At 46.1% G+C, this 11,755-nt stretch overlaps 1 protein-coding gene across 5 annotated transcripts; it reads right to left on the reverse strand.

Moving 5' to 3' along the window:
* Positions 1-1,863: 1,863 nt before the first annotated feature.
* On the reverse strand, positions 1,864-10,932 carry LOC309375315 (membrane-spanning 4-domains subfamily A member 4A-like). Of its 5 annotated transcripts, none has more exons than XM_081920997.1 (8): positions 10,532-10,932; positions 7,874-7,966; positions 7,421-7,572; positions 5,145-5,264; positions 4,457-4,513; positions 3,788-3,889; positions 2,314-2,433; positions 1,864-2,049 (listed from the first exon to the last, which is right to left on the reverse strand). In XM_081920997.1, the coding sequence occupies exons 3-8, from the start codon at positions 7,535-7,537 to the stop codon at positions 1,969-1,971; spliced, it is 597 nt and encodes a 198-aa protein (XP_081777123.1). In that variant the 5' UTR covers positions 7,538-7,572; positions 7,874-7,966; positions 10,532-10,932; the 3' UTR covers positions 1,864-1,968. The 5 variants fall into 5 exon arrangements, with proteins under 5 accessions (XP_081777123.1, XP_081777122.1, XP_081777126.1 ...); XM_081920996.1 differs by having other exon boundaries at positions 7,421-7,592; positions 10,532-10,929; XM_081921000.1 differs by lacking the exon at positions 10,532-10,932 and adding an exon at positions 10,342-10,492.
* Between the last annotated feature and the right edge of the window lie 823 nt (positions 10,933-11,755).

Below are 11,755 nucleotides of genomic sequence, written 5' to 3' on the forward strand. Positions count from 1 at the left end.
TAGCAAACTTAAACATCCTGAGAAACAGGACATGCGCAGACTCTGTGACTCACAAGCCTGCTCTCTCTTAAGGTGGAACGGAAATATCCTAACACGCTAATTCTGTGGCCGAATACATACCATATTTTTCTTCCATTTGCCATTATGTGATTGAATCCCACCCCAAAATAGTGACAGTCTGAATGGAAGCACCTACAACAGGGGTCGGCAAGGCTTACTGGGCATGGGACAGATCATTCCCGCAGAGATCCTCTGTGGGCCGGGTCAGCACAGCATGACACCAGAAATCGCGTGCTCTGGTCCATGGGATCACGAAGAGTCGGACACGACTAAATGACTAAACAACAACAAGGTGCTGCTGGAAGGAATTTTTAAAATTTTGTTCCAGCTACAATCTATCTGTGATGCAACAGCGCCACTGCCTGGGTACCGGTGAGAAATACACTGTGGGAAATGGGAGGTGTCATGTGATCTCGATTGGTTGCCACACAAGGCAATGATGGTAACGTTTTTGCCCTGATCATCCCATACATAGATTTCCCATATTTCAAATGGTAAAAATCCAGATCCCACCACAAATTTGTTGAGCTTTTCTTAGGAGGCTCACCCCAAAAAGTTGTTCAGACTAACCCCCGCACCACCGCCAATTGTGCCACCAACACAGCACCCCAACCCAGACATTAGCTACAGTTTTATTTTTTTAAAAAACCACCCCCAAAAGGAACCAAATTCAGGGCTCCTCTGGGATTTCCCAGATATATGGCAATCCTACCCAAACATGCACTTGGGGACCCAATTCTTAACCTTTTACCCTATATTCACATGGTGGTAGTGCTCCGGTCGTGTTGCAAACCAACTTGGATAAGACTGTGATGTTCTTGTGGGTGCCAATCCATCAGCTGAAGACCAGTGCTTGAGGGGCAGCCATGACTATTTGAAGTGCTGTGATACTGCTTTAAGTGCATAGTTCTGATGGGACCACACACTTCTCCCACCAGGAAAATAAGAGGCATTATCGAAGTTCAGAGACACATTCCAGCCAGGCAAAAAGACCTTGCAAGGCAGGACTGGTGACTGGCATGATGCAGGAGGAGGGTAGTAGCCTGGAAAAACTCCTGAGGGCCAGTTTCAAAGCCCTGGGGGGCCACATCAGGCTACAGACCAGACATTCCTCACCTCTGTTCTAGCATGTCAGAAGCCCTGAAAACGCACTAAGCTATATGAAAACAGAAGACCAGAAATTTTGAGTAATGTATAATATCGTTATATAATATTTCTTGTTTTGCATTCATATCTTGCTGAAAGATATCTAGTGCAATTAGGGGGATCTTCATTGGTTCAGTCAACCCACATCCTGTTTGCAGTTTTTGTTTTTCTTATTCTCATGTAAGGCCTAGTTCAGCAACATTATATTTGCTATACAGTCAAGTCATACCTCAGGTTACAAACGCTTCAGGTTGCGCATTTTCAGGTTGTACACCATGCCAAACCCGGAAATACCAGAACAGGTTACTTCCTGGTTTCGGCGCTTTGCGCATGCGCAGAAACGCCAAATTGTGACCCTCGCGTGTGCAGACATGGCGCTGTGGGTTGCGAACGCTGCAGGTTGTGAATGTGCCTCCCGCACGGACCACGTTCGCAACCTGAGCATCCATTGTAGTTTCTTTTGGAAATCTTTTTCATTATTTTTGTTCAAAATGGTCCTATTCATTTTCAGGGCTTCCATTGATTGGCTTCTTACATTTCCCCGATCTACTTTTAAAATGTTGCTCTTAAGTTAAAAGTTGCCAGTCTTCCCAACAAACAACAGGCCACACTGCCTTATCAAAATCCCAGTGTTTTATTTGTATGGGTCATGATGATCTAGGATGAGCCAAGAAACCTCCTTGGTGCCTAAGTGCACATTTAGTATTTTTTACCCATAACATTGGAAATGGCAGTCAAGGAGGATGGGATGAAGGAGCAGCGTCAGAGAGATCTGACATCCTTGCAAGCATCTGGAAGAGCAACAGAGTCGCCTGGGCTCACGTTCTGGTAAACCACCACAACCTGCAGGAAAAGAACACCCCAGGAGAAAAAAAATCAGTCTTGCTGTGCGTTTACAGTGCTGCTCAGCTCCTGAGCAACTAACTCTGCTTGCGATCAGTATTAAGGGATGAGCTCTAGACCATTGAACTTAGAGGGAGACTTCTAGGCCCAAGGTGAAATGCTGTTTTGACAACAAACACCTTATTTGGGGAGCAAGGAAGCTGTCCCCACCCCGGAATATATTTGTCTACCATGGTCACCAAACTCCACTCTCTTCAGTGTTACCGTTTCAGTGTAGTTGTCCTGGCAAACAGTCTTGCACCCGAACGCAGCGGTGGAAATAGTGATGCAAAACTCAAGGACGTTGAATACCAGGAAGACAGCCGTGATTCCATACAATATGCCCTGTCAATGAAGCAGAGAGCCCAGCAAAGGGGATTACTCTCCATTTATAAATGTGTGTGCATGTGAGAAGAACAGAGTTTGAATAAGACCAGTGGACCAGATAGTCCAGCCCCCTGTTCCCATTGAAGAAGAAGAAGAAGAGTTTGGATTTGATATCCCGCCTTTCACTCCCCTTCAGGAGTCTCAAAGCGGCTAACATTCTCCTTTCCCTTCCTCCCCCACAACAAACACTCTATGAGGTGAGTGGGGCTGAGAGACTTCAAAGAAGTGTGACTGGCCCAAAGTCACCCAGCAGCTGCATGTGGAGGAGCGGAGACGCGAACCCGGTTCCCCAGATTACAAGACTACCGCTCTTAACCACTACACCACACTGGCTCTCAATTGCTGACAACCAGATGCCTCTTTGGGTTGTTGTGAGGATGCAAAACAACATAATAATGCACACAGACACCCAGTGCCCCTTGGACACTGGGGGACCAGGCAGAGCTGCCTAACTTGTCTGCCCCCCAAAGTGTTCAAGGGCTCCCCTTGCTTAAAAGACCTTCAGTCAAAGCCAGGAGTCAGCAAACTTACTGTGCCTTGGGCTGGTGTCTCCAGCGCTGATTGCGTGGAGGGCCGGAGGGCAGGGGAGCACGTGCCCATACACATGCGCACACGTTATTTCTGGTGTACTTCTGGGTCAGAGGAACACCAGAAATAGCTTGTGCGCATGTGCATGGGCCTCCTCCGACCCAGATGTGCACCAGAAATAACGTTTGCACATTCGCAATTAACACTAGCTCATGTGCACAAGCTATTTCCAGTGTTCCTCCAACCAGGAAGTGGGCAGCGGCGCAGCGCAGCACTGGTAAGAGCAGGCGATGGCAGTAGGAGATGGGGGTCTCTGCAGGCTGGATAAACGAGTCCCTCAGGCCTTATCGGGCCTGCGAGCCTTAGTTTGGGGACCCCTGGTCAAAGCCAAACGCAGCAGACTTAAGCAATTCAAGTAATCCCATAATTGCTCTGTTTATGTCAAAGCGTCACTCTGCTCACACCATGACTTGCTCTGTTCATCCTTCCATCCTGTCCTCTAAGGTTGTCTAAACACACTTTCTGCTGCATTTCCCAGTCATTTTCCTTATCCAAAAAGGGTCTGTTTTCAGCAGGAGAGTGGTGTTTCTTGCACAAGGGTGTATCGAATCCACTTTAATCTCACAATCTGGATTTGCCAGGATGCAATTAGAATCCCGCCCCAAAATAGCAACAGTCTGGAAGAGCCCTCCCTATGATGAGACCAGCACTTACCCAAGGGAACAATGGGGATTTATTACACCCACTATACTTTTTCGGATGATGCTCATTGCAGCTCTCTCACCTGCCTATGCAAATGGTAGCTATCCAGTGAAAAACAGAGGAAAATGATTCCAATGCCGGCCGCTACAGAACTCACGACGTTCATTCCCAGCATCCCTTTCACCTAACAGTGGGGACAAACAATCAGATATCATGCCTTCATTGAGCAATCCTGAAGCAACTGCCTGGTATAAACCTCCCCGGGAGCTGTAATTCTGTGAGAGGAATAGAGGTCTCCTAACATCTCTCAGCACCCTGGATGACAGTTCTCATGTGTCTTTGGAGAGAAGTCATAATTGTCTAAAGTGCTTTGATGCAGCTTTAAATGTATAGTGCAGAACGGGCTTCTGGGGACATCCAATAATGTCATAATACACAGAGGCTGAGCACCACCCCTTGAGTTTCACAAATTCAAGCTATATATAGAGTTAAATAACTATTGGATTCTAACCAGCCATATCTGAATTGATGCATGATTTTGGACATGGTAGCTGCAGACCAATATGGTTCTTGAGTTGAGATGATAAACCCCATAAGAGATACACAGAACTTCATCTGGAAAATGCATGAAGTTGGACAAGGTAACTTCAGACCAGGAATTCTAGGAGGGAACCTTAAATGGCAAGCAGCAGGCGCCATGAATTCTGCGCTCCATCTTTCATCGCAATTTCCCAACAAGCAAATTAGTTACCATTGGTATTTTGGGGTTCCTGGCAGCTGCCACAGAGAGGGACCCTGAAATGATGTACTGTAAGAGAAGGAAAAGGAAGTCAGAAGCTAGGAACAAGATTCCAAGGGATTTTTCTCACATCTTGCCTTCCAGTCCATTAGGTCATAACCAGAAAACGATATTAATGGAGCATTACTTGATGTTTCTCAAGCAAAAGTACTGAAGCAAAGATACCCTTTCTGCTGGACAGCTCCATATCTGTCATAGCATTTGTCCATACAAAACATGCCACTAACACCCCAGAACACACGCTCAATTAAGCAGTACTGACTCTCTGCCCACAGGTCAGGTGTGTGGTTTCCCCCTCCCCAGTGGCTTCTATTTTCCACTTAATTCATGAGGCATAATTCTGAGTCCCCCCCTTTACACAGTAGCAGTTGTGGGATCTTTGAGTGATGCTCAGCCTTGGTCGGTGTTGCCTTCTGGTCTTCAACTGTTGCAGAGCTTTGGGATCTTCAGCCCTAGAGATTTTGCTGAACTACAACTCCAATCACCCCTGAACTTTAGCCAGGCAGGCAGGGGCTGGTGGGAGTTGCAGTCCAATCACCCAGGGACATTCCCAACCTCTCCATCTCTCCCTTAGTCTAAGCTGAATCCCAAAGGAACTTTTCTTTTCCTTTTTTTTACACAAAGATGTGTGTTGGATTACCAAGATTCCGCTCCAGATTGGTACTTCAATTACAATGTAAGAGTAATAATAATAATAAGGCACAGTGTGAAAGGCAGCTCCCAGACCAAGTTGCATAATTCCGATGAGTATCTGCGTGATCTGCAAAGACAGCATAAAACCAGGTCTCATTATCACCACACATTCTAGCTGCAGACCAACTGAAAGTTACTTCAAACATGGTGGGGGTGGGCACATGTTGAGGTGAGCAGGGCTGAAGGCCTAAATGTGTGGAGCCAATGCAATGCTATCCAATAGTAAACCATTGCTATGCTCAGGACCAGATTTAGGTTTGATGAGGCCCAAAGCTACTGAAGGTAATGGGGCCCTTTATATGTCCAGCTGTCCTTTGTCAACAACACTTTGCCACTGGTTGTTTTTGTGTGTGTTGAATATATGCTATATGGTAATTTATAGACCTAATAGGTATCTAAAGCCATTTGCACATAACAAAATATGTATTTTATCAAAGTAATTGTTGAACTGAAATACAGTCAAGAAGAAGTACATTAATAATGAAATACAATTAAGAAGAAGTATATTAATAGTGAAATAATTATTAAGCTCTAGCTTAAAATGTTTTTTTTATTCATAACAAACTTAATAATGCAAACACATTGGCATTTGGAAATAACAAAAGTTCCTTTAGAAACACAGTTTGCAAAGACTCATAATCTAGTCTCTAGGAACTTGCTATAACATGAAATACGGTAATAATAAGTGTAAATATATGGTGCAAACTGTTAATAATATTAGCTTTATTAATATGGAATTAGGTATTTAAACCTGTACAATGCAATTGTAGTTAATACAATGCATTTTTAATATAATATCAATATCCCCATAGTAGTCCACACTGTTCATTGGGACAGCAGACCTTTGTACCCTGTTACACTTAGTGAGTGTAAAAGACGGTATTTCTTTCTTTCTTTCGGTATAATGGGGGGGGCGAGAGAGTGGGGCCCTGAGCTATAGCTTGTTTACCTTATACGTAAATCGGCACTGGATATGCTCAAGGTCTTGCCTCCAGGAAAGAAGCAAAGGAAACCAATGTATGCAGAGATGTCGGGCAGAGTTATGGCTGCGCACAGCCATTCAACATGCAAGCTGTGAGTATGTGGAGTGTTGCTTATTTCTTGGTTGCAGGGCTTTTTGTCAAGGGAAACTCATAGGAACTGAGGTATTCATGGTGAGTTCTGGAAGTTATTTTTCTAGAAAATAGCACTGCTGGGCTGCATGTCCTCAGAACATGGCAGACATGCATCTTGCTGCAATTGTTGATGCTTGCTTATTTTTCAGAATATCTCCAGAGAGAGAATAAGAGGCAGAGAATATAGTCTGTGGTCTGAACCTCAGATGAAGAAGAAGAAGAGGAGGAGGAGTTTGGAGTTGATATCCTGCCTTTAACTCCCCCTTAAGGAGTCTCAAAGCGGATAACCATCTCCTTTCCCTTCATCTCCCTTAACAAACACTCTGTGAGGTGAGTGAGGCTGAGAGACTTCAGAGAAGTGTGACTGGCCCAAGGTCACCCAGCAGCTGCATGTGGAGGAGCAGGGAAGCAAACCCAGTTCACCAGATTACGAGTCCACCGCTCTTAACCATTATACCATGCAAGGTATCATCCCAACTTCTTTAAAAATCTCTTTGGATAGGCATAGGAAAGGCAGGAAGAGTGTGGCTAGCTGTCTCCTCATAGCAGTGGTTCTGCCTTCCCTGGGGACCCTGACAAACTTAACTTATTTATGTTATTTAAAATACTTGTATGTGGGAGGGCAGGAGATAGGGACCTGTCTTGCGCAACTCTACGCACACCCACTCAAAAGCCATTCCCGCTGAGTTCAGTGAGATTTACTCCTATGTATACAAACTGAATTTTCTTCCTACAGTATAGAACTTTTTAAAAAAATGAATAGAATAGATCATGATGCAGTCAACATTTAAGCACTTCAAAAATCCAAAGGTTTCATTCAGAAAGATGAGTATATATTTCGCTGAAACCAATCAGGCATTAGAATGTAGGATGCTAAACTCCAGACATTGCTGAACTACAACTCCCACATTGGCTGGGGCTACACAAGGTGCAGAAGAGAAGACAGAACTGACTTCAGAAGCAGGGCTGGGAAGCTGAGAAGAGGGCGTTGCAGTTGCCTAAGGGTAGGCAGGTCTAAAATGTTATGAGGAAGGAAGTGGGAGGGCTCTCAAATAGAGCAGGCAGGGGAACACAGACCCTCTAGGTTTCCCCTATATTCCATACTTACCCCCAGTGCCAATGGCTCAGCCTGATAAAACTTCTTCATTGCTTTTGGCATGTAAGCATTTGACTCATCTCTCGAGAAGGATCGGGGGGTCATTGGTGCGATCGGATTGGAATCCATGATGGCGTTTGGGGAGTGGTTTTGTAAAACAGCAACTGTATTGGGAAGAGAAGATCTAAATGGGACAAGGGAAATAGTGTGGGGATGTGTATAGAAATTATGAAAGGATATATTACCCTTCCTTACACTCGTTTGTGAGTTTAGCAGAGCACACCCCTTTTGCGACAAAATTAGGAAGCTGCTGTTTCAGCTTGTTGCAGCCTTTTTGATGAAGCAGTCCAGGATGCCTTGATGTGTAGGCTGGGTTTTCCTGGTGTTTCCCCCTTTTATCCCCCTTAAAACAACAGCAGCACACACAAAAACCAGTCTTCTTTGAATAAAATACAGTTTACTCACAGTTCACATGCAGTAGCAATCTGGGGGCAGTCTTATGCTGCAGTTACAGGTGCATTTGTATGTACAAAAGGACCATGGAGTCTGAGGCCGAATCTAGACACATTAAAGGAGCGTTTCAGTTAAAGGCCTTGTAAATTTAATCAGGGAAAACAGGTAGAGAAATAAACAGGAGTACACAGTGCCATCTGGTGGCACAATGTTATATCACCTATAAAAAGGGACCCCTGACCATTAGGTCCAGTCATGACCGACTCTGGGGTTGTGACGCTCATCTTGCTTTATTGGCCGAGGGAGCTGGCGTACAGCTCCCAGGTCATGTGGCCAGCATGACTAAGCCGCTTCTGGTGAACCAGAGCAGTGCACAGAAATGCTGTTTACCTTCTCGCTGGAGTGGTGCCTATTAATCTACTTGCACTTTGACGTGCTTTCGAACTGCTAGGTTGGCAGGAGCAGGGACCGAGCAACGGGTCGCGGGGATTCGAACCGCTGACCTTCTGATCGGCAAGTCCTAGGCTCTGTGGTTTAGACCACAGCGCCACCCACATTGTATCACCTATACAACACATATAAATCGCTTTTTCTTTACCAATCTAGCTGAGTCCTGAGACTTTGGACTTCAGACTCAACAACTTGCTACATCTCTGTAGAGTAGAGATGCAGTGGTAGAAGATGCACAATGATGGCAAGTGAGCAAGCTGGAGTAAGTGAGAGATGCAGATGTGATCAGTATCACAGTATATAGGTAAGTTATGCCCAGAAGTCCTCCCTGCTGGATCCACATTTCGCTGAGTGCCCATTCCAGCAAACAGAAAATGTTGAAGCTGACTCCTCTTTCTGGATTTCCCACAAAGAAGGGAGGGAGAGCGGGGAGTGTGAATTATTTCCCCCTTTTGGAAGGAAAGGACATCCCAACTCTGTTGACCACTTGCAGACTGTCCTTATTTTCTGGGTGGGCTTCCAGGACATACTTGCAAATTTCAGTAATGGAATTAAACTGGGTTTGGCAAGCTTGCACAAGAAAACTGATTTCAGATCATAAGAATCTTACATTTCACAGTAAGGAAAGTGGCGGAAAATGGACTGGAAAGTCCAGAGTAACAACTGCAAAATTATTTGTGGGGAGCTCATACAAGAGAGTGGGAATGATTGCTAAACAGCAGGCATCTGACGCCTTTGAAAACTTGGTGCAATCAAATCAGGATGAAATCTCGAAAAATAGGTCAGCTGGGAATAAACTAATTAGGGAGCTGTCCTAGAGGAAGACGCACAGGGATGTAGGATCCAGAGGATCCCTGGTTGTTCTGCCAACTTCCCAGCACACCTGGGCTATGCTCCCAAAGTAAGAGAAATGGAGGTGCCTTGAAACTGAACGGGAGAATCCAAACGCCACAATATAGCAATAACTTTGTTACTTTGTACCAAGCAAAATGTCCCAAAGTTTGTGAGCAAACTTTTGAGTTCCACAGAATTCTTTCTCAGGCTGAATGAGGTTGGTGTGGCAGGAACAATTGGGGCTAATGAATAGGCTTGCAGATTATTAAAAAAAATAAAAATAAAAACTTTTCAGAGGGTGTCCGCAGTGGCGTAGCGTGGGGGGTGCAGGGGGGCCCGGCCGCATCGGGCGCAACATCTGGGGGTTAGGGTTAGGGGGCGCAAAGGGTTAGGGGACGCAAATTACTTGCCTTGCCCCGGGTGCTGACAACCCACGCTACGCCACTGAGTGTCCGGCGAGGGCACCAATGGCTCATGTTGCTTTTAGCATCTCACGCAGGGTGGGTTGAAGTCGTGCTGCGCACTCGGCTTCAGATCCCAGTTGTGGGAGCGCCCTGCCAGCCGGGGCAGAGTGTCGTGTGCGCGCACAGCCATTGCCTAACCTTCGCGCGCCAGCTTTGTATAAACGCATCAGGATTTGTGCTCCATAAAACGACTCGTTCAGAAGTGACCTTTAACGGCTCGTGCTGAATTTACGACAGGCTGAAAACTTTGTGCCATCAAATCAGGATGATTTCTCAGTCAACAGCTGGAAAGGACCTCAAGAGGAAGCAATCCTACAGAAAGACGCGCCGCCGCCCCTCGGGATGAGCAGGGTTAGGAACCAGAAGATTTCGCATTGCGCTGGGGATTTCCCTAAATTTACGACAGTTGAAAATAGTGGCAGGCTGGAAGTGTCCTAAATTGGCATCCCAATGGCGAGGGATGGAAACAGGAGACGTTCTCCCTCCCTTCCCTTGCAGGAGAGCGGAGAGACTGAGAGCAGCAGGCGCACTTGGCAAAGCTAACATAAATCCTGGCTACGCCCATGACAACTAACCCGGGACTCCAAACTGCCCGTCCTCCTCCTCAGCGACAGGTTCTTCCTTCTGCCTCGGAGAAAAAGGAGTGGGAAAGAGCTGGTTCCTCTGGCTGGGACCCGGTTCCCCTCTAGGCAAAGGCAACCACTCGTCAAGGCTGTCACGCAGAATACAGACCGTGGTGCATGGATCCCTCGCCTCCTCTGGCCCCAAGAGCGCGAAAAGACGTCCCTGCGCCGCTGGGATCTGCGGGATGGTCGAGGAGTCCCGGCCAAACGGGATGATGGTTAACTAGCGGGGCTGAACTTTGGGGAGAAGATTGGGGAGGGGAGGGGGGAATGGGGGGAAGTGCGAACTTGTCACGGACCTGCTCAGAAAGAGATCTCGCTTGCAATTCTTGCTTCTCAGCTGCCGCTCCTTTCCCGACGGTGCATTCCTAGGGGTGCTTACTCGAAAGAAGTGTCAGCTGATCTCATCAGAGCTTGCAGAAATGGATGCGGACAGATATTGGGTAACAGTTTAGATTTTGCTGAATTCCAGTTTGATGAGAACGCGGGCTTTTAATTGGCTCTGTTTGTTCACGTCAACGTTTTCTCTCCGGATACTCCGACTCCGCCCCACTCTCTCCCAGTTGCATCACACATCAAGATTCAAAACACTTTGCATTTGTCCAGTTAAGGGTTATAAGGGTCTCCCCTATTTTGCTCGATTTTGCCACCTACTCGCCCCATTTTTCATCGTTTAGTCCGGTTTTGTTAGCTGTGGGGAGGAAAGGGGTCTGCGGAACTCTGAGGTCCTGTTCCCCAACTACAGGAAAAGTTAGAGGGGCCACCCTTCTGGTTTCTGAAGATTCCTCCTGTATTGGCTGCACTCCACCCAGTTTCTCCCTCTCTCTCTCTCTCTCTCTGCCAACAAAACAAGAAGCTCGCTTTTCATTTTCAAAAAGGAAGAAGGCAATATTCTTAGGAAGCTGTATTTCATGCACAAAACCACATTCAATACCCTTATGCTATTTGGGAACACATAGCACCCTGCTTAAATCTAAAAATGTGGTCAGAATGCTGTTGTGTTGTAACCAATGGGAAAAAGTGGTATCAGATTTTATACGGGATGAGGGGATTAGAACTCAAAATATAATTCAGAACAAAGGAAGGAAGGTAGATATAGTATCTATTCCCAACATTAACAGTTATTAGAAATAGCAACTTATTCACCCTATTTAAGTGCATGTTGTTGTTGTTGTTTAGTCATTTAGTCGTGTCCAACTCTTTGTGACCCCATGGACCAGAGCATGCCAGGCATTCCTGTCCTCCACTGCCTCCCACAGTTTGTTCAAACTCATTCTGGTAGCTTTGAGAACACTGTCCAACCATCTCGTCCTCTGTCATCCCCTTCTCCTTGTGCCCTCCATCTTTCCCAACATCAGGATCTTTTCCAGGGAGTCTTCTCTTCTCATGAGGTGGGCAAAGTATTGGAACCTCAGCTTCAGGATCTGTCCTGAATGCATGGATAAGTTAAATAGATTTCCTAAGCAAAATCTGCCACATTATTTTAGAATCATGGAGAGAGAAGAAATGGCACGACTGGCATG

The sequence above is a fragment of the Podarcis melisellensis genome (genome assembly GCF_964234715.1).
Source record: "Podarcis melisellensis genome assembly, chromosome: 8".
Taxonomy (NCBI): Eukaryota; Metazoa; Chordata; class Lepidosauria; order Squamata; family Lacertidae; genus Podarcis; species Podarcis melisellensis.

Excerpts from the sequence above, each read along its gene's own strand:
- LOC309375315 (XM_081920997.1), bottom strand. The coding sequence starts at position 7,537 with ATGGATTCCAATCCGATCGCACCAATGACCCCCCGATCCTTCTCGAGA. Across the intron at positions 4,514-5,144 it reads CAATCTGGAGCGGAATCTTG|TACATCATTTCAGGGTCCCT; the intron begins GTAATCCAACAC and ends CTTCTCTTACAG. Across the intron at positions 2,434-3,787 it reads GCTACCATTTGCATAGGCAG|GGCATATTGTATGGAATCAC; the intron begins GTGAGAGAGCTG and ends CTTCATTGACAG.